The 23,337-nt window shown below is 41.9% G+C and overlaps 1 protein-coding gene across 1 annotated transcript in view; it reads right to left on the bottom strand.

Moving 5' to 3' along the window:
• Positions 1-23,337, bottom strand: part of SLF1 (SMC5/6 complex localization factor 1) — a 178,205-nt gene that overhangs the window by 45,964 nt on the left and 108,904 nt on the right. Inside the window, exons 12-14 of the mRNA XM_077289233.1 lie at positions 21,597-21,747; positions 16,043-16,188; positions 1,257-1,429 (exon numbers count right to left, since the gene is read on the bottom strand). Coding sequence (XP_077145348.1) covers positions 1,257-1,429; positions 16,043-16,188; positions 21,597-21,747 — 470 coding nt within the window. The remainder of the gene's footprint in view (positions 1-1,256; positions 1,430-16,042; positions 16,189-21,596; positions 21,748-23,337) is intronic.

Below are 23,337 nucleotides of genomic sequence, written 5' to 3'. Positions count from 1 at the left end.
CCTCGGAGTAACCCTTGACTCTGCCCTCTCCTTCAAACCGCACATCCAAGCTCTGGCCACCTCCTGTCGCCTCCAGTTCAAAAATATTTCCAGAATCCGTTCTTTCCTCAACCCACACTCTACCAAAATGCTTGTGCATGCCCTAATCATTTCCCGCCTCGACTATTGCAACATACTCCTCTGTGGCCTACCTTCTAACACTCTCGCACCCCTCCAGTCCATCCTTAACTCTGCTGCCCGACTAATTAATCTCTCTCCTCGCTACACTCCTGCTTCCCTCTTTGCAAATCCCTTCACTGGCTCCCAATTTCCAGTTTAAATTACTAACACTGACCTACAAAGCCATCCATAATCTTTCTCCTCCGTATATTTCCACCCTAATCTCTCAATATCTTCCCTCACATAATCTCCGGTCCTCCCAAGACCTCCTCCTCTCCTCCACGCTTATTCGCTCCTCACCCAATCACCTCCAAGACTTCTCCCGAATATCCCCCATCCTCTGGAATTCAGTGCCCCAACACATCCGGTTATCCTCTACTTTTGGATCCTTCAAAAGAAACCTGAAAACCCACCTCTTCAAAGAAGCTAACAGCCTGTTAAGACCACACGGCCACCTCAACACCATTGGAGCTACCGCAACCCTCGACCTACTGTCTCCTTCCCCATAATCCTGTAGAATGTAAGCCCGCAAGGGCAGGGTCCTCTTCCCTCTGTAGCAGTCTGTCATTGTTAGTTTTGTTTACTGTAAGTGATATTTGTATTTTGATGTAACCCCCTTCTCATGTACAGCACCATGGAATTAATGGTGCTATATAAATAAATAATAATAATAATACAGTGGAAGATGATGTTTGTAAGCAGAGCTTTTTTTATTATATAGTATCAGCCAATTGTAAATAAAAATACAAAAAAAGATCAAGACCCCTTTAACTATTAATAATACACAGTAATACATATCTATCTGCACATATTAGGATCATATAGCCTGCAATTAGTCAACATGTGCTTAGAAATGGTCTGATTTGCAGAGTACGCTGCAGTGAACGTTGCGGCGTGCCCTCCTCGGGTTTTCAGGCTCTTCCGGAGCAATTCATCAGAGACGACAGGGACGTGTTGTAGGTCAAACACAAAAAGGCTTTCTGACAGTCAGATTCATTTCCAGACAATAACAAAGGTCAGACAAAGTTCAAGATATGTGTCAGGTCAGGAGCTGTCCCCCAAAGCAGAAAAATGGTGATGTTATAGGTATTACTTACGGCAGATCAAGCAGCACATCGCCTTGGTTTTGATTTTCACCATTTAGCATCAGTAAAGCCCTTTGAGACTCCAGGCAAGGCCGCTGCCCTATATTCCTTTTCCTTCTGAGTTTCTGGACTTTTTCATCGCCACATGCAACCGCCGTCCATAACATTGGGATGTATGTAGAGATCTGATGGCAGAAATATTATATCAAGACAAATCGACTAGAACAAAAGCAAAATATATGGAGAGCACAAAGGATTCAATTAGTGCACAGGACCTAAGACACATCAAAGCAAGTTTCATGCACCCTGGCCTGTGACTAGTATTAATCATTTATATGGGCACCTACAATTACAGAAAACCTCAAACATCACTTTTAACGGACATCAGGGAGTTCTGCGAATTTCACACAGCAGAAAAAAAAGGATGTATAATGGTCTCATGATAAAAAGGAACACGAGTCCGGACAACCCCAGGGGAATTAACAGAACTAATTCATGTCATATAACAGGGGCCCTAAAGCATTAGCCTGTCACCTTTTATTTAAGGAAAAAGACCAGTGACCCATTTGGAGATTAATTTTTTATTTTTTTGATCAGTAAAGCAGCAAAGCAGTCAGTCACTGTGACCGTCACGTATTACATCCATTGTTCCCATGACTTCATTTCTTACAGACCTTATTAATTTATAAAATATTCAGTATCATACAACAGATATGGCAAAACTTGGATATTGAGTTATATTTAACCCCTTAAGCCCCAAGGGTGGTTTGCACGTTAATGACCGGGCCAATTTTTACAATTCTGACCACTGTCCCTTTATGAGGTTATAACTCTGGAACGCTTCAACGGATCCTGATGATTCTGACACTGTTTTCTCGTGACATATTGTACTTCATGATAGTGGTAAAATTTCTTCGATAACACTTGCGTTTATTTGTGAAAAAAACGAAATTTGGCAAAAATGTGGAAAATTTTGCAATTTTCCAACTTTGAATTTTTATGCCCTTAAATCACAGAGATATGTCTCACAAAATACTTAAAGGGAACCTGTCACCACGTTTTTGGAAGATGGGATAAAAATAGCGTTAAATAGGGGCAGAGGTGGGCATTACATTAGTGTGTTTGTTATGCGTTTATTACCCACCTAAGTTGCCGAAATACCTTTGCAAAGTCTCCGTTTTCGCCTGTCAATCAGGGTGGTCTGGTCAAAAGGGCGTCTTGTCTTCCCCAGATTTTGCGTAGTTTTCCGTTGGTGGCGTAGTGGTGTGCGCATGCTCAAGGTCCCGAATCCTCTGCCAGGGGATTTAAAAGAGCGCGCTGTTCGTTTTCATTGGTGATCGGTGGGCGCGGCCATCTTCCTTTGGCCGCGCGTGCGCAGAAGCGGCGCTCTGCTGGCCGCGGCTTCAGGAAAATGGCCACGGGATGCCGCGCGTGCGCAGATGGATATCGCGGCGGCCATTTTCCTGAAGCCGCGGCCAGCAGAGCGCCGCTTCTGCGCACGCGCGGCCAAAGGAAGATGGCCGCGCCCACCGATCACCAATGAAAACGAACAGCGCGCTCTTTTAAATCCCCTGGCAGAGGATTCGGGACCTTGGGCATGCGCACACCACTACGCCACCAACATAAAACTACGCAAAATCTGGGAGAAGACAACACGCCCTTTTGACCAGACCAGCCTGATTGACAGGCGAAAACGGAGACTTTGCAAAGGTATTTCGGCAACTTAGGTGGGTAATAAACGCATAACAAACACACTAATGTAATGCCCACCTCTGCCCCTATTTAACGCTATTTTTATCCCATCTTCCAAAAACGTGGTGACAGGTTCCCTTTAAGTAACATTTCTCACATGTCTACTTTACATTAGCACAATTTTGGAACCAATTTTTTTTTTTGTTAGGGAGTTATAATGCAGAGCCGTAAAAATAAAAAATCATATTTTTTCACAAAAATGATCTTTTTGCCCCCAATTTTTTATTTTCCCAAGGGTAAGAGAAGAAATTGGACCCCAAAAGTTGTTGTGCAATTTGTCCTGAGTACGCCGATACCCCATATGTGGGGGTAAACCACTGTTTGGGAGCATGGCAGAGCTCGGAAGGGAAGGAACGCCGTTTGACTTTTCAATGCAAAATTGACTGGAATTGAGATGGGACAACATGTTGCATTTGGAGAGCCACTGATGTGCCTAAACAGTAGAAACCCCCCATATTAGAAACTAGACCCCCCCAAGGAACTTATCTAGATGTGCTGTGAGAACTTTGAACTTCCAAGTGTTTCACTACAGTTTATAACACAGAGCCGTGAAAATAAAAAAATCATTTTTTCCCCACAAAATGTTTTTTTAGCCCCCCAAATTTTTATTTTCCCAAGGGTAACAAGAAACCCCCCAGAAGTGACACAATTTTGCAAAGTAGACCCCCTAAGGAACTTTTCTATATGTGTTGTGAGAGCTTTGAACCCCCAAGTGTTTCACTACAGTTTATAACGCAGAGCCGTGAAAAATTATTTTTTTACCACAAAAATTATTTTTTAGCCCCCAGTTTTGTATTTTCCCAAGGGTAACAGGAGAAATTGGACCCCAAAAGTTGTTGTCCAATTTGTCCTGAGTATGCTGATACCTCATATGTGGGGGGGGGGAACCACTGTTTGGGCGCATGGCAGCTCGGAAGGGAAAGAGCGCCATCTGGAATGCAGACTTACATTGATTGGTCTGCAGGCGTCACATTGCGTTTGCAGAGCCCCTAATGTACCTAAACAAGAGAAACCCCCCACAAGTGACCCCATATTGGAAACTAGACCCCCCAAGGAACTTATCTAGATGTGCTGTGAGAACTTTGAACCCCCAAGTGTTTCACTACAGTTTATAACGCAGAATTGCACAAAAATTGTTTTTTTTTTTAATTATTTAGATAAAGAAATGTATTTATGGGAACAATATATTTTTTTCTTTATTTAGGAATTATTATTATTCTTTTTTTACACATGTGAATATTTTTTTTTTTACTTTATAATATTGCCCCAGGGGGGCATCATGTTATAGGGTCAGATCGCTGATCTGACACTATGCACAGGACTGTGTCAGATCAGCGATCTGACAGCAGGGCTTACAGGCTTACCAGCGCTTGCTCAGAGCAAGTGCCGGATGTCAGCAGCGATAGTCAGCTGACACCCGGCCGTGCTCCCCCCGTGAGCGCGGCCGATAGCATATGACGTACTATCCAGTCGGTGGTCATACGGGCCCACCCAACCTCGACGGGATAGTACATCATATGGGATTAAGGGGTTAATGAAGGACGGATCAGCAAGAAATAACTCGGATTGCGGCAGTTTTGCTGCATTCCTGAAAACAAAGACATCTTTTTGATTGTTGACAATTAGTGATTCAAAGGAAAGGATACACACTCAATATTCAACTGGCATTGCTCACTGCATCTTCCTTTAATAAAATATCAATAGAAAAATGCGGGGGCCAAGGGCCCAGTCAGCTCACCAACAGATCACAGGAGCACGTGAACCCGTACTGACCCAGACGTAGCAACAGCTGAAGATATAAGAAATGTGAAGATTGTTCCAGCTCCTTTCCGATTAAAAATCCTTTATTGATCCATATCCTTAAAAATCATCCCTGCACAAAAGGGAATGTGAACAGCGACAAAAACCTGGATATGGATCAATAAAGGATTTTTAATCGGAAAGGAGCTGGAACAATCTTCACATCTTCCTTTAACCCCTTCACCCCGAAGCCTGTTTTCACCTTCCTGACCAGGCCAATTTTTACAACTCTGACCATTGTCACTATATGAGGTCATAACTCTGGAACGCTTCCATGGATCCCGGTGATTCTAAGAATGTTTTCTCGTGACATATTGTACTTCATGATAGCGGTAAAATTTCTTTGATATGACTTGCGTTTATTTGTGAAACAAAACGGAAATTTGGCAAAAATGTAGAAAATTTTGCAATTTGCAAAATTTTAATTTTTATGCTCTTAAATCAGAGAGTTATGTCGCACAAAATAGTTAATAAATAACATTTCCCACATGTCTACTTTACAGCACAATTTTAGAAACAATTTTTTCTTGTTAGGACGTTGTAAGTGTTAAGCGTTGACCAGCGATTTCTCATTTTTACAACGAAATTTACAAAACAATTTTTTAGTGACCACCTCACACTTGAAGTGACTTTGAGGGGCCTATGACAGAAACTACCCAAATGTGACATCATTCTAAAAACTGCACCCTTCAAGGTGCTCAAAACCACATTCAAAAAGCTCATTAACCCTTCAGGTGCTTCACAGGAATTTTTGGAATTGGAAGGAAAAAATAAACATTTAGGGTAACAGGAGGAAATGGACCATACATAGATTCATAGAATGTTAGAGTTGGAAGGGACCTCCTGGGTCATCTGGTCCAACCCCCTGCTCAACGCAGGATTCACTAAATCATCCCAGACAGATGTCTATCTAGCCTCTGTTTGTAGACTTCCATTGAAGCAGAACTCACCACCTCTCGTGGCAGCCTGTTCCACTCATTGATCACCCTAACCGTCAAAAAGTTTTTTCTAATATCTAATCTGTGTCTCCTCCCATTCAGTTTCATCCCATTGCTTCTAGTCTTTCCTTGTGCAAATGAGAATAAAGATGATCCTTCTACAATGTGACAGCCCTTGAGATATTTGTAGACAGCTATTAAGTCTCCTCTCAGTCTTCTTTTTTGCAAGCTAAACATTCCTAAATCCTGTAAACGTTCCTCATAGGACATGGTTTGCTGACCGGTCACCATTCTGGTCGCTCTTCTCTGAACTTGTTCCAGTTTGTAGATGTCTTTTTTAAAATGTGGTGCCCAAAACTGGACACAGTATTCAGATGAGGTCTGACCAAAGTGGAGTAGAGGGCAATAATGACTTTGCGTGATCTAGACTGCATGCTTCTGTTAATACATCACAGAATTGTATTTGCCCTTTTTGCTGCTGCATCACACTGTTGACTCATGTTCAGTCTGTGATCTATTAGTATACCCAAGTCTTTTTCACATGTGCTGTTGCTTAGCACTATTCCTCCCATTCTGTATATGCTTTTTTCATTTTTATTGCCCAGATGTAGTACTTTTCATTTTTCCCTGTTAAAAATCATTCTGTTAGTTGCTGCCCACTGCTCCAGTTTATTTATATTTTTTGAATCCACTTTCTCTCTTCTCTAGTATTAGCTATCCCTCCTAGCTTTGTGTCATCAGCAAATTTAATCAGTTTACTCTCAATTCCTTCATCTAAGTCATTGATAAAGATGTTGAACAATACAGGGCCCAGGACAGAGCCCTGTGGTACCCCACTTGAGACATTCTTCCAACTGGATGTGCAGTCATTTACGACCACTCTTTGGGTCCGATCACTAAGCCAGTTATGAATCCACCTAACAGTTGCCTTGTCCATTCCAAACGTAGTCATTTTTTCAATAAGGATTGCGTGAGATACTTTGTCTAATGCTTTGCTGAAGTCAAGATATACTATATCTACAGCATTTCCCTGATACACCCAGTCAGTGATTCTGCCATAGAAGGAAATTAAGTTAGTCTGACATGACTTATTAGTTACAAACCCATGCTGACTCTGTTTAATCACTTCATTCTTATCCAGGTACTTACATTTTGCTGTGCAATTTCTCCTGAGCATGCCGATACCTCATATGTGGGGGAAATCTACTGTTTGGGAGCACGGCAGGGCTTGGAAGGGAAGGAGTGCCATTTGACTTTTTGAATGCAAAATATGTTGGAATTAGCTGTTGCCTTGTCGCGCTTGAGGAGCCCCTGATGTGCCTAACCAGTGGAAACCACCCACAAGTGAAACCATTTTGGAAACTAGACCCCTTAGGGAACTTATCTAGATCTATATTAAGCACCTTGAACCCACAGGTGTTTCACATAAGTTTATAACATAGAGCCGTGGAAATAAAAAAATCAAATTTTTCCGAAATAAATCTTTTTTAGCTCCACATTTAGCATTTTCATAAGGATAACAGGAGAAATTACTCCATATAATTTGTTGTGCAACTGAGTGCGCAGATACCCAATATGTAGGGAATACTACTGTTTGCCTCCTGGAATGCAGATTTTCCTAGATAGTTTGTTGACTCTATATATTTCGAGCCCTTAAGTGCTAGAAAAGCAGAATCCCCCCTCAAGTGACCCCATTTACTGTGCACTTTGGGAAGCAGAATGAAATAATCAACAGGATGTGAATAATTGGTTTTATATATTTTTTATGGCACTCCTCGTGCGGTATAAGTGATTCGGTGACTTTTTTCTTCAGGTCGGTGCAATTACATCAATATCAGATTTATATTGGGTTTTTATGTTTGGCTGCTGTCACACACTAAAATACGCTTTTATTGCGAAAACTAGTTTTTACATCACCATATTTTGAGAGCTATAATTTTTTCATATTTCGGCCGATAGAGTAATGTGAGGGCTTGTTTTTTGCAGGAAGAGTTAACGTTTCTATTGGTACCATTTTCAGACATGACATTTTTTGATCACTTTCTATTCCATTTTTGGGAGACAGAATGAACAAAAACCAGCAATTCAGGAATTGCTTATTTTTTTTTAAAAAATACCGTTCAGCGTGTGGTAAAATTATTCTACGGGTCAGTACGATTACAGCGATACCTCATTTATAGCTTTTTTTAAGTTTTGGCACTTTTACACAATAAAAACTATTTTATAGAAAAAATAATTATTTTTTGCATCGCTTTATTCTGAGAGCTATATTTTTTTTAGTTTTTTTTGCTGATGGCGCTGTATGGCGGCTTGTTTTTTTGCGGGAGAAGATGACGTTTTCAGCTGTACCATTTTTATTTACATCCGTCTTTTTGATCGCGTTGTATTGCACTTTTTGTTCTGCAGTATGATGATAAAGGATTTTTTTTTGCCTCATTTTTTATTTTTTTAAGGTGTTTACTGAAGGGGTTAACTAGTGGGACAGTTTTATAAAGCGGGTTGTTACGGACACGGCGATACCAAATATATGTACTTTTATTGTTTTTTTTTACTTACATAAATAAATGTATTTATTGGAAAAATATTTATATTTTTCTTTATTTAGGGATTTATAAAAAAATATTTTTGAACTTTGTAACATATACCTATGTATTTTTTTACATTGTTCCAGTATGGGACATTACTATATAACATCAGATTGCTGATCTGATATTCTGCACTGCAGGTAAGGAGGCATGCCAGCACCTGCTCTCAGCAGGCGCTCACAAGCCACCTTCACTGCAGGACCCCGCGGCCATCTTGGAGCCAGGGGTCTCAATGGAGACCATGAGGACAGCGCAATCACATTGCGTTGTCCCAATGGAAGAGCGCCAGGAAACCCTCCCTGGACGATGCTTCTCTATGCCGCTGTCACTACTGACAGCAGCATCAGAGGGGTTAAATTATTATTATTATTTATTTATATAGCACCATTGATTCCATGGTGCTGTACATGAGAATGGGTTACATACAAGTTACAGATATCACTTACAGTAAACAAACTAACAATGACAGACTGATACAGAGGGGCGAGGACCCTGCCCTTGCGGGCTTACATTCTACAGGATTATGGGGAAGGAGACAATAGGTTGAGGGTTGCAGAAGCTCCAGTGTTGGTGAGGCAGTATCTCCGGTAGTGATGAGGAGGCAGCGGGGTCAATGCAGGCTGCAGGCTTTCCTGAAGAGATGGGTTTTCAGGTTCCGTCTGAAGGATCCGAATGTGGTTGATAGTCGGACGTGTTGGGCCAGAGAATTCCAGAGGATGGGGGATATTCTGGAGAAATCTTGGAGGCGGTTGGATGAGGAGCGAATAAGTGTGGAGGAGAGAAGGAGGTCTTGGGAGGATCGGAGATTACATGAGGGAAGATATCGGGAGATTAGTTCAGAGATATATGGAGGAGACAGGTTATGGATGGCTTTGTAGGTCAGTATTAGTAATTTGAAATGGATATGCTGAGGGAATGGGAGCCAGTGAAGAGATTTGCAGAGGGGGGGAAGCAGAGGAGTAGCAAGATGAATTAGTCAGGCAGCAGAGTTAAGGATGGACTGGAGAGGTGCAAGGGTGTTAGCAGGGAGGCCGCAGAAAAGGATGTTGCAGTAGTCAAGGTGGGAGATGATGAGGGCATGCACAAGCATTTTAGTGGATTGACGGTTGAGGAAAGGACGGATTCTGGAGATATTTTTGAGCTGGAGGCGACAGGTGGACAGAGCTTGGATGTGCGGTTTGATGGACAGGGCAGAGTCAAAGGTTACTCCGAGGCAGCGGACTTCCGGGACGGGGGAAAGCATGATGTCGTTGATTGCTATAGATTGGTCAGGCAAGGAAGATCTATGGGATGGCGGAAAGATGATGAATTCAGATTTGTCCACATTGAGTTTGAGGAAGCGAGAGGAGAAGAAGGAGGATATGGCTGATAGGCACTCTGGGATTCTGGACAGAAGAGCGGTGACGTCTGGGCCAGAGAGGTAGATCTGAGTGTCATCAGCATAGAGGTGGTACTAGAATCCATGGGACTTTATGAGTTGTCCCAGGCCAAGTGTATATATTGAGAAGAGTAGGGGTCCTAGAACAGAGCCTTGGGGAACTCCAACAGAGAGAGAGGGTGGGATGAGGAGGTAGTGTGGGAGTGGGAGACGCTGAATGTGCGGTTGGAAAGGTAGGAGATCCAGGATAGGGCGAGGTCTTTGATGCCAAAGGAGGAGAGCATCTGTAGTAGGAGGCAGTGGTCAACTGTGTCGAAAGCAGAGGACAGGTCTAGAAGGAGGAGTACAGAGTATTGTCAGTTAGCTTTGGCGGTAAGTAGGTTGTTAGTGATTTTGGTCAGGGCTGTCTCAGTTGAGTGATGGGGCAGAAACCAGATTGTAGATTGTCAAAGAGCAAGTTAGCTGAGAGGTGGGAGGAAAGTTCAGAATGGACGTGCTGCTCCAGGAGTTTTGACGTGAGTGGCAGCAGCGATATTGGGTGATAGCTGGACATAGCAGTTGGATCGAGGGTTGGCTTTTTAAGGATAGACGTGATTGTGGCGTGTTTGAAAGCAGAAGTGCAGGTGCCAGAAGTTAGGTTGAAGAGGTGGGTTAGGGATGGGATAAGTGTGGTGGTGAGGTTGGGGAGGAGGTCGAGCGCACAGGTGGTGAGGTGTGATTTGGAGAGGAGACAATTTAAGCCCACCTTCAGTGATGTTAGATAGGAAGGTTATGGGGTTTGAGCACTGGTCTGGTATACAAAGGGGTTGTGGTGGTTGAACAATGAAGACTTGCCTTGTCTGGTCGATCTTATTTTTAAAGTGTGCAGCAAAGTCCTCAGCAGAGATGAGGTAGGTTGGAGGGGGCAGTGGGGGGCAGAAGAGGGAGTTAAAGGTTTTGAATAACTGTTTGGGGTTGTAGGATAAGGAAGATACGAGGGTTGTGAAGTAGGCCTGTTTAGCAGAGGTGAGAGCAGATTTAAAAGCGAGTGTTGCTTGTTTGAATACAGTGAAGTCATCTTGCGAGTGTGTTTTCTTCCAATGCCGCTCTGCAACCCTGGACACTTGCCGGAGCTTTTTAGTGGTGTTATTGTGCCAAGGTTGTCTATTGATACGTCGCACTCTGCCATGGACGAGAGGGGCAACCGTGTCAATAGCTGATGCGAGAGTGGCATTATAGAAAGCAGCGGCACTGTCTGTGTCATGGAGTGAGGATATGGATGCCACTGGTAGGATGGAGTCAGAGAGTGTGTGGGTGTCTAGGTGTGCAAGGTTTCTGCGGGGGTGCGCATGTTGCTGGACATGGGTGACCGGTGAGGAGGACAGGGATGAGAAAGTGAGCAGATGGTGGTCGGATAGAGGGAGAGGGGAGGTGGTGAAGTTAGATAGAGAGCAGAGACAGTGCTACCACCGATCGTGGGCGTTGCTGAGGGGTGTCAGCTGTCACATACAGCTGACACCCGCACCCGATCACCGCGGCGCTCATCGTGAGGCCGCGCGATCGGTGTGCCATACTAGTAGTGCGAGATGAGCGAACGCACCTCCTGCAGAGCAGTACTAGTATGGAGAATGTTGCGAAGGGGTTAAGGGGTTTTTCCCACTAACAAAAAGTACATTTTAACTAATAGATCTTGGAATTAGATCTTTCACAGTTGGTTGTGTTTAAATAAAATGTTCCTGTGCTGAAATAATCTTATAAATGAGCTCCTGCTGTGTACTGTGTAATGGTTGTGTCTCACTGTGCAGGAACATGGTCTGATCATACCGCAGCTCCAGGGCAGAGGAGGGAGCAAAAGAGAGTATACAGCAGGGAATCACAGCTGATTCCGAGTTAAAACCATTCCCTGCCTGTTTTTAAGCAATGTTTTTCCAAAAAGAAAGAATCAGCTGTGATCTTGTAACATCTGTACATGTTTTTGAGTCCTCCCCTGCCCAGGAGCTGTGGTATGATCAGACCATGTTCCTGTACGGTCAGACACAGCCATTACACAGTACACATTTATAAGATTATCTCAGCACAGGAACATTATTTTTAAACACATTCAATTGAGGAACTTATTATTATTCCAAGATCTATTAATTAAAATGTTCATTAAAATTTACTTTTGTTTGTGGGAAAAACCCTTTAACCCCTTACTGACCTCGGACGGGATAGTACGTCCGAGGTCAGCTCCCCTGCTTTGATGCAGGGCTCCGCGGTGAGCCCGCATCAAAGCCGGGACATGTCAGCTGTTTTGAACAGCTGACATGTGCCCGCAATAGCGGCGGGTGAAATCGCGATTCACCCGCCGCTATTAACTAGTTAAATGCCGCTGTCAAACGCAGACAGCGGCATTTAACTACCGCATCCGGCCGGGAGGCCGGAAATGAGCGCATCGCCGACCCCCGTCACATGATCGGAGGTCGGCGATGCTTCTCCATTGTAACCATAGAGGTCCTTGAGACCTCTATGGTTACTGATCGCCGGTAGCTGTGAGCGCCACCCTGTGGTCGGCGCTCACAGCACACCTGATTTTCTACTACATAGCAGCGAACAGCAGATCGCTGCTATGTAGCAGAGGCGATCGTGCTGTGCCTGCTTCTAGCCTCCCATGGAGGCTATTGAAGCATGGCAAAAGTAAAAAAAAAAAGTTAAAAAAAATGTGAAAAAAAAAAATATAAAAGTTTAAATCACCCCCCCCCCTTTCGCCCCAATCAAAATAAATCAATTAAAAAAAAAATCAAACCTACACATATTTGGTATCGCCACGTTCAGAATTGCCCGATCTATCAATAAAAAAAAAGCATTAACCTGGTCGCTAAACGGCGTAACGAGAAAAAAAATCGAAACGCCAGAATTACGTTTTTTTTTGTCGCCGTGACATTGCATTAAAATGCAATAACGGGCGATCAAAAAAACGTATCTCCACCGAATTGGAATCATTAAAAACGCCAGCTCGGCACGCAAAAAATAAGCCCTCAACCGACCCCAGATCATGAAAAATGGAGACGCTACGAGTATCGGAAAATGGCGCAATTTTTTTTTTTTTTTTAGCAAAGTTTGGAATTTTTTTTCACCACTTAGGTAAAAAATAACCTAGTCATGTTAGCTGTCTATGAACTCGTAGTGACCTGGAGAATCATAATGGCTGGTCAGTTTTAGCATTTAGTGAACCTAGCAAAAAAGCCAAGCAAAAAACCAGCGTGGGATTGCACTTTTTTTGCAATTTCACCGCACTTGGAATTTTTTTCCCGTTTTCTAGTACAAGACATGGTAAAACCAATGATGTCGTTCAAAAGTACAACTCGCCCCGCAAAAAATAAGCCCTCACATGGCCAAATTGACGGAAAAATAAAAAAGTTATGGCTCTGGGAAGGAGGGGAGTGAAAAACGAACACGAAAAAACGAAAAATCCCAAGGTCATGAAGGGGTTAAGGGCTTGTTCATATGCCGAGTTTCTTCCCAAGCGTTTTACCAAAGTGAATTACATTTCTGAAATCCCATGCACATGCTGCATATTTTCCCTTGCAAATTTGAACCAAAGTTGTTTTTTTCCCCTCAATCTGCAGTGTGTCAATTATTTCAGTGATTTTCACCCATTCAAATGAACGGGGTAAAAAGGTGTAAAAAATGTGCTCACTTTACGCAGCATTTTTCCAGCCAAAGGAAAAATCTGCTGCAAATACTCAATGTGTGTATATACCCCAACAGTCACCTCCAAAAGCAAACTAACAATGAGGACTGACCCATCTCTCTTCTTATAACTCAGAGTACAGCTTACTGGAGAACATATGAAATTAAATGCTCCTCCAGGACTACTCTCCCACCTGATCAGATATAAAGTCTCATTCTCAAGTCTATTGCCAGGGTCTTATACGAATAATACAACCACTGCACAATATTTGCTGGACGTCAGACATTTGCCTCGATCACTGTACAGCCCAGCGTGCAATTGTGTCTCTACAAGCCGTTATCAGATCAGGAGGAAGTATCCTGGAGGCACACTTTAGGGAGTAATTTTTTTAGGTGAATTATTTTGGGGGATAGTGTTACAGTTTATCAACAAACTAATTTTATAAGAAAATATTTAACCTTCATGATGATAATGGAAAAAAAATCAACTTTGGGCGTAGATAAGATTTATCATACTTTTAGAATTTTGTAAATCGCTAACATTAATAATTAAAGGGTAACCTCCTTTTCCTAAAATTGGTAAATGGGCAAGGTGCTTGTAAAACTTAGCAATTTAGGATAAAAATATTGCCCTTTTCTTCCCAAATCTATAGTTTTTTATGTTAATGTTTACTTGTCATTGCCTTGGGGACCGACCGCAGCAGTGGTTGAACACGTGCGGTGCTTACAAGCTCTTTTATATACTGTACTGAATCTGGTCAATCAACTATGAGTGTAAACACTCACATTAATGATGGGGTCAGCAATGTTTTCTTGTGCTTGTCTGAAAAAGAGGCACATTGACAGGACAGAGAACAGACCGTGTCCACATTGATGAGGTCAGCTTCATTGACCTGAGTGATGCAGTCAGGACTCCGTCATGGTTCCTGTTGGAATCCAGTTTTTCAGGGATTCAAAAAAAAAACCTGACTTAGGGCTCAGTGAAGAGCAAGATACAAGTGTGAACCTAGCCTAAAACTGGATGCTATGGTGGCAAGCTTTCAGTGAAAAGTTGAGAGAAGGCAAGAGTCTAGAAAATGGCGATATTACAAGACTTTCCGTTATAGAATGAATTTTTTTATATATATAAACTGAAAATCCATTTACACATAAATATGGAGGTATGGTACTTTTACCATTCAATGTTAAGTGTCCATAAATACACAAAACAGATAATTAAAGGGAAGTGGGACATGTAGTTCAGTGCAAGAAATAAAAGATCGGCTCAGTAGGTCGCAGCCATTTTTCATATAGGTTTTAGATCTACAAACATGATGAAATGATGATGTGATATTCATGTGCTAGAAGTGTTTCCACCGCTCTGTGGACCAAATGCCGCGTTTAAAAACTCATCACTTTCTCCCAGCACTAAAGGTTAACTATGTGCAGTGAACTGTGACGAGTGCCAGGACAGCTTGAGTGATAATAAGTGCCTGCTTGCCACGCTCGGTTATGGTAAATGGCTCTCAGCATCTAGAGGTGATTAGGGCGTTGGAGACACTTTGGCCGGCCACAGAGGACCCGCTCCCCCTATTTGACTCAAATGTTAGGCAACAGGATTAATGTCCAGACAAGACAAGACCTGTGGGCTGAGAATTAATTTTACAGAGGCCATCTGCACTCCAGTGCCATCTATAATAGAAGAATCCCTCATAATGATCCTATCATTTTCACATGGGTAATTATTGGGCATTAGAGTTGTTCTTGGGCCACATACGCTAGGATACTTTATCAGCTACCAAGTTAATGCTTTGAAGCCAATGGCTTTATGTACCATAATATACAATATACAGAATTATGCATAAGTTTGAACACCACGAAGAAGATTACATGAAAAGATAAATTAACACAAATTGTGCAGAAATGGTAAGAAGATACATCAAATGTATTTAGCTATACAATATCCCTGCACCAATACTAGATTAATTTGTCATAGCGATAAAAAAATATAAATTATATATATAGATATATATAACTATACATATACACCCAGACACATATATATAGCTTTTATTTGTCATGTGCAAAAAGGTTTGGCACCTCTCTCCTTGACCCAAATTTGCTATTTTGGTTAGATTTCAAATTTTATAGGGGTATTTCAGGGGGCAACAATTATAAACCAACTACCAAATCAAGCTCACTCTCTGCAATTCCCTTAGAGGCGAATGTAGTGGTAGCCTTCCCAACTGCTGACATTTTAGGTGGGCCAGGGGACCCACATTCAACTGGTTGGTGGTGGTTATGGTATCATGCCTCCTCCAACACTTATCCCTTTTCCAGTGGATAGGCGTTTTCCACTGGAATACCTATTTAACTTACTTGTAATGTCTTAATCCAGGTCAGTAGCAGAAAATTGCAGATATTTTGCAACCTGTCAAGCCTCTATGGGTATTGTCACTGGCGAACCCAGACAGAAGACGGACCCCATACAAACACAATATATGAGCACTTTGCAGCCCAATAGCTCATCATAATGTACAATTCCACCTGATTTGGAGGTGGCAATGGGTCCCCTAAGTTTTTGGGCCCCTGTGTGGCTGCACATATTATATGTCCGCCCTTGCTTAATATGTAAAATACAAAAGAGGTAAAGAAAAAACTGACTGTGTGCTAAATAAACGTAGACTGGTACAGCACAAGGTAACCAATACGCACCAGTTTTTGTAAGCATAATGGCTCGGTAGACATTTGGATGTTGCTTTCTGCGTAAAAGTTCTTAAAAATTCCTTCGGCAACCAACATCTGGAGCCACGGGGACACAATGGAAGAAACAAACTGTTTTTTTTGCTCTGCTGTAAACTCTAGAACACAGATAAAACACACATTACAAACGTGATATCTTAGAAAGTAGCCAATATACATGAAATGTCTTTCTGCCTAAATATTCCTTGATCCACTGTGAGTGATATTATTGAGAAATGAAAATGTTTCTGAACTAGTGATGAGCGAGTGTACTCGTTGCTCGGGTTTTCCAGAGCACACTCGGGTGACCTCCAAGTATATATGACTGTTCGGAGATTTAGTTTTCCTTGCCTCAGCTGGATGATTTATGGCTGTTAGCCAGCGTGAGTACATGTGGGGGTTGCCTGGTTGCTAGGGAATCCCCACATGTAATCAAGCTGTCTAGTAGCCACAAAGCATCTAGCTGCAGCAAAGAAAACGAAATCTCTGAGCAGTCATAAATACTCGGGAGACCACCCGAGCGTGCTCTGGAAAACCCGAGCAATAAGTACACTCGCTCATCACTATTCTGAACCACAGCAATTGAGTCATAAAGAGTCAGACAATGTCATTTAGGCTATGTGCACATGTTGCGGTTTTTGATGCGTTTCCGTGGCGTTTTTGGACACGCGGAATGCCTCCAATCCGCAGTGCATTGTACACACAGTGTTAATCAATGGGAAATTCAAAAACGCTGTGCACATGCTGCGGAAAAAAAGGTGCAGATTTGCAGCTTTTTTTTCTCACAGCATGTTAATTCTTTGTGCAGAACTGCAGCGTTTCTGCACTCATTGACTTCCATTGTGTCAGGCCAATCCGCAGCAAAACCGCAGATGTAAAAAAGATCTGCAGGTTTGCTGTGAATGTGAATGCGAGAAACGCAGTGGCCTGGGAGGAGGGAAATGTGTGGGCGGTGACTGTGTGCATGTCTGTGTGTGCGGGCAGGGTCTGTGTGCCTGGGTCGGCGAGGCTGTGTGCGGGAGGTCTGCAGTGCTGTCCGTGGATCTGCAGGGGTCTGCCGTGGCTGTCCGGGGGTCTGCCGGGGCTGTGTGTGTGTGTCTGTGTGCAGGCATCATCCAACGGGACTACAAGTCCCATCTGGCTATGCCTGCTACAGTGACAGTGATTCACACATTAGCCAATGATGGGAGAGTAGTAGTCCTATCATAAGGGCTAATGTGTTGAATGTAAAAAACTAAACAAAACACATACAGTACATATATAGTTCATGCTCACCATCTACACCTAATCCCCGAAGCCCTCGCTCACCTGAAAAAAATTAAAATAATAAACCAACAATATACTCCCTGGGTCCGACGTAATCCAATTAATATGATTGTCCCACGACGATCTCCCGTGGAGAGCTGTCACATCAGCTGATGCGACCACTCTCCAGGGGCTCCTGTGATACAATGACACAGATAATCCTCCGCATCGTATCACTCTGCCGCCGACAGGTCACCGAATTTCACATGTCACTTTGCAGCACTACATTCTTCGAATGGATATAGGAGTATAATAAAAACTATGAAAAACTGTGTTGTTTTATTTCATTAAAATACTTTATTCTTATGTGTGTGTTTTTTTTTAACCCTTTCTTACTATAAGATTAATAATGGATAGGCATCTTATTGACGCCTCTCCATTATTAACCGGGCTTAATGCCACCTTACAATAGCAAGGTGACATTAACCCCTTATTACCCCATATGCCACGGCAACACGGCAGTTAGAAGAGAGGGGCTAAGTGCCAGAATTGGCGCATAGTACAGATGCGCCATTTCTGGGGCGGTTGCGGGCTGGAGTTTGTAGCCGGGGGGGGGGCAATGTCCATGGCCCCTTCCTAAGCTATGAATATCAGCCCACAGCTGTATGCGTAGCCATTCTGGCTATAAAATATAGGGGACCCCCACCTAATTTTTGGGGGGAGTCCCCCTATTTTAATAGCCAGTAAAGGCTATGCAGACAACTGCGGGCTGATATTCATAGCCTGGGAAGGGGCCATGGGTATTACCCCCTTCCCAGGCTACAAATATTGACCCCCGACCGTCGGCTTTCCCCCTCTGGCGCAGAAAATTGCCCACGCCATTTTTCTCCCGTTTTTTTTTATTTTTATAAAACATATTGTTCATTAATAAACATGGGCCTTGCTATTACATATCTATAAATATATATATATATATATATATATGGATGTATCTATAGATATAACTATGAATATATCTATAGAGATAGATATGGATATGTCTATCTATAGATATATCTAGCAATCTATAGATATATTTATAGATACATAGATATGTCTATCCATATATCTATCTAACTATCCATATGTCTATCTACATCTATCCATAGATATATCTATCCATAGATATATCTATAGATAGATATATGAACAGATATATCTATGCATCTATAGGTCTATATATAGATCTATCTATCTATAGATCTATTGATCTCATTCCTTCTATCTATCTATCTCATTCCTTCTATCTATGTATGTAGCTATCTATCTATCTCATTCCTTCTATCTATCAGCTATCTCTCATTCCTTCTATATATCTATCTATAGATCTATCTATCATCCATCTATCTATCTCATTCCTTCCATCTATCTATCTATCTATCTATCTATCTATCCCATATCTATCTAGCTATCTAACTATATATCTATAGATAGAATGAGATAGATAGATAGATAGATAGATAGATAGATAGATGGAATGAGATAGATGATAGATAGATGGAATGAAATAGATGATCGATATATCTATATATAGATAGAAGGAATGAGATAGATATTTCTATACATAGATCGATAGATATTATCTATAGATCTATCCATCTACACTGTGTGCAGAATTATTAGGCAAGTTGTATTTTAGAGGATTATTTTTATTATTGATCAACAACTATGTTCTCAATCAACCCAAAAAACTCATAAATATCAAAGCTTAATATTTTTGGAAGTTGGAGTGTTTTTTTTTTAGATTTAGCTATCTTAAGAGGATATCTGTTTGTGCAGGTAACTATTACTGTGCAGAATTATTAGGCAACTTAATAAAAACCAAATACATTCCTATCTCACTTGTTTATTTTCACCTGGCAAACCAATATAACTGCACAAAATTTAGAAATAAACATTTCTGACATGCAAAAACAAAAGCCCCCAAAATTAGTGACCAATATAGCCACCTTTCTTTATGATAACACTCAGCAGTCTTCCATCCATAGATTCTGTCAGTTACTTGATCTGTTTACGATCAACATTGCGTGCAGCAGCCACTACAGCCTCCCAGACACTGTTCCGAGAGGTGGACTGTTTTTCCTCCCTGTAGATCTCACATTTTATGAGGGACAACAGGTTTTCTATGGGGTTCAGATCAGGTGAACAAGGGGGCCATGTCATTATTTTTTCTTCTTTGAGACCTTTACTGGCCAGCCACGCTGTGGAGTAGTTGGAGGCATGTGATGGAGCATTGTCCTGCATGAAAATCATGTTTTTCTTGAACGGTACCGACTTCTTCCTGTACCACTGCTTGAAGAAGTTGTCTTCCAGTAACTGGCAGTAGTTCTGTGAGTTGAGCTTCACTCGATCCTCAACCCGAAAAGGTCCCACAAGTTCATCTTTGATGATACCAGCCCATACCAGTACCCCACCTCCACCTTGCTGGCATCTGAGTCGGAGTGGAGCTCTCTGCCCTTTACTGATCCAGCCTCTGGCCCATCCATCTGGCCCATCAAGAGTCACTCTCATTTCATCAGTCCATATAAAACCTTTGAAAAGTCAGTCTTAAGATATTTCTTGGCCCAGTCTTGACGTTTTATCTTATGTTTCTTGTTCAAAGGTGGTCGTTTTTCAGCCTTCCTTACCTTGGCCATGTCCCTGAGTATCGCACACCTTTCGCATTTTGTTACTCCAGTAACGTTGCAGCTCTGAAATATGGCAAAACTGGTGGCACATGGCATCTTGACGCTTGATTTTCTTCAATTCATGGGCAGTTATTTTGCGCCTTTTTTGCCCAGCACGCTTCTTGCGACCCTGTTGGCTATTTGCCATGAAAAGCTTGATTGTTCGGTGATCACGCTTCAAAAGTTTGGCAATTTCAAGACAGCTGCATCCCTCTGCAAGACAGCTCACAATTTTGGACTTTTCAGAGCCTGGCAAATCTCTCTTCTGACCCATTTTGCTAAGGAAAGGAAGTTGCCTAATAATTAAGCATACCTTATATAGGGTTTTGATGTAATTAGACAACATCCCTCCTCATTACAGAGATGCACATCACCTGATTTACTTAATTGGTAGTTGGCTCTCAAGCCTGAACAGCTTGGAGTAGGACAACATGTATAAAAAGTATCATGTGATCAAAATACAACTTGCCTAATAATTCCGCACACAGTGCGGAATTATCTATCTACCTATCTATAGATCTATCTATCTATCTATTCCATATCTATCTATCTGTCTATCTGTAATAGAATGTAGGTTGGATGAATGTAAAAGAGGAGGTTGGACAAGAAATGACAATAGAAATCTTTTTTTTCTTTGTTCAATAATAGATCTTTATTTAGCTTTCAAAAATGCATACAAAAAGTCATAAAAAAACACATAAAAAAGGCATCAAATCCGCACAAAAAAAACACAAAAAAACCGCACTGATTTTTACCTGCGTTTTCTGCCAAGAGATGCAGATTCTGTGCAGAAACAACCGCATGCAAATCCGCAACTTGTGCACATACCCTTACAGAGCGGGCTTGTCATGTGATGAGGTGCATAGAAGTCACCAGAGATGTGCAGTGACCCAAGCCTCAACTGGCATGATCATCAGCACAAAATCTGTGCCCATGCCAGGAGATTCACGACATGGGTCTACATTACCATGACGCTGTATGCAAGTCTTGCATCACCAAGCACAATGCCATGTGTTGAATGAAGTGATATAAAGCACTGGACTCTGGAGGGTGGACACATGTTCCGTGGAAAGATACATCACACACTATCCGGCAGTATAATGGTTTGGTGAATGCCGTGAGAACATTATCTGCTGGACTGCATTCTATTAGTTGCGACGTTTGGTTGGGGATGGACGAGGTTATATTTCATGGGTCAGCCTAAGCCCATCATAAAAACCTTAGTGCTTCATCATACAATTCATTTTGGACAATTGTAGATTCTAATTGTGTGGTAACAGTTTGGGAAAGGCCCTTTTCTGTGCCGGCATGACTGTAACCCCAGGTCCATAAATACAAGGTTGGGGGAGTTCGGTGTGGAGGAACTTGACTGGTTGCATACTGCCCTGTGTCAACCCCATCCAAAGTTTGAGCTGTAGTGTGCGTGCATCCCAGATCTAAGCTCAGGACAGAAATGACAAGTAAGATGTTCTAATATTACAACATTAGTTCCTTGTTTTTTTTTTTTTAAACTTTTTTAATAATTAAACATTTCTGTTAAACTTAGGAATCTAAGAGAGGATACTACTATTAAATACCTTCACAAGAAATGGAGATGTAGAATACAAAGTCATTTGCCACCTGATGGAGCAAGTTTTTGTTCAGATAGAAGCCAAGTAGTATCCAATACTCCACCACGGCAGTGAGCATCCCATTCAGGTGTGCCATCATCTCTGGGGATAATGCCTTCTACAAGTATAAAACATGAACGTGAATTTACTAACACTCATAGTACATCAGTAGCAAAGAAAATAACATGAGATTGAAGTGCAGACTTCGAGACATAGGCTGCCTATACAGTGAATATAGACACATAATATAACATAGTGGTGGCTGTGTTATGGAATGAGCACGTATGGCCACCACTGGTGTTCATTGATGATCTTACTGTGGATAGAAGTAGCGGGATGGCTTATGGAGTGTAAAAAATGATAAATTCTGGTCAGATTCAGTCGAATAGGACATTGCTTCACACTACAGATGGATAATGAACCAAAACGTATAGCGACTGCAAACAGAGCGGTTTCCTCATTGTTGTAATCGTTTAGTTTGTCCAAAATCTTTTGAAACTATGAAAATAGAAGGACTTTGTAAAAAACGGTTGCAATTCCTCTCCAGTCAACTCTGAAAGTTCAAGTTACGCTTCATTCTCATCTTATGTTTGTTTGTTTTTTCAATTTTTTTGTACAAAAATAAAAAACCCAAACAAATGTCCCTGATGTAATCTATCCTCTCATGTTATCACAAATGCACAACAATTTGCACCATCTAACAATTTTGAGCATTTTACAGCCTTAAAGGTTACATTGGAGAGAGGTTTTGAGAGGGGGGTAAATAGCAAAATAATCCTTGATGGGTTGATTGTGAAATATCCTGTTATCCCCACCTTCTATCCTCTCCCCAAGGTCCATAAGAATTCAATCAATTCCGCAGGGTGTCCGATTGTCTCTGGCATAGGAGGGCTATGCGATCCAAAATGCAAACTCATTGAACATTACCTGAGACCACAGGTGGAGACACTGCCCTCCTATGTCAGGGACACCATGGATGTCCTGAAACGCCTGGATGATATCCATCTTGAGCGCGACATGCTCCTACCCACAGCGGATGTAGAGTCGCTTTATACCTGCATCAGCCACGAGGACGGTCTAGAGGCAGTGCGATTCTATCTTGAATCTAGCAAAATACATTGGGAGACAAGGAGCCTGGTGCTGGAACTGCTGCAATTCGTGCTCACATAACTTTTTTACATTCGAAGACTGATATTTTTCTGCAAAAACAGGGAACAGCTATGGGAGCGGCGTTTGCACCCTCAAATTCGTCCTGGGACACTAGGAGAGGGGCATACTTCATGGGGGCGCTCACGTCGCTCCCCAGATCATCGGATAGTATTGATACATAGAGGATAACCTGTTTGTTTGGCAGGGCTCTGCCAATGACCTCCAACTTATGTCAGCACTGAATCGCAGTGACTCCAGCATCTGGATTACATATATACATAGAGAGAGAGAGAGAGAAAAAAAACAACCAGCACTCCTAATGTGAACACGTGCACGTTGCCTAGATTCATGCACATGTGCTGCTGTGTTCATTTTTATCTATCTATCTATACACTGCTCAAAAAAAATAAAGGGAACACTAAAATACCACAACCTAGATATCACTGAATTAAATATTTCATTTGCAAATCTTTATTCATTACATAGTGGAAAGTGTTGAGATCAATAAAACATAAAAATGATCAATGTAAATCAAAATGAATATCCCATGGAAGTCTGG

The sequence above is a fragment of the Ranitomeya variabilis genome, chromosome 1 (genome assembly GCF_051348905.1).
Source record: "Ranitomeya variabilis isolate aRanVar5 chromosome 1, aRanVar5.hap1, whole genome shotgun sequence".
NCBI lineage: Eukaryota > Metazoa > Chordata > Amphibia > Anura > Dendrobatidae > Ranitomeya > Ranitomeya variabilis.
This window is presented reverse-complemented; position numbering and strand designations above follow the sequence as displayed.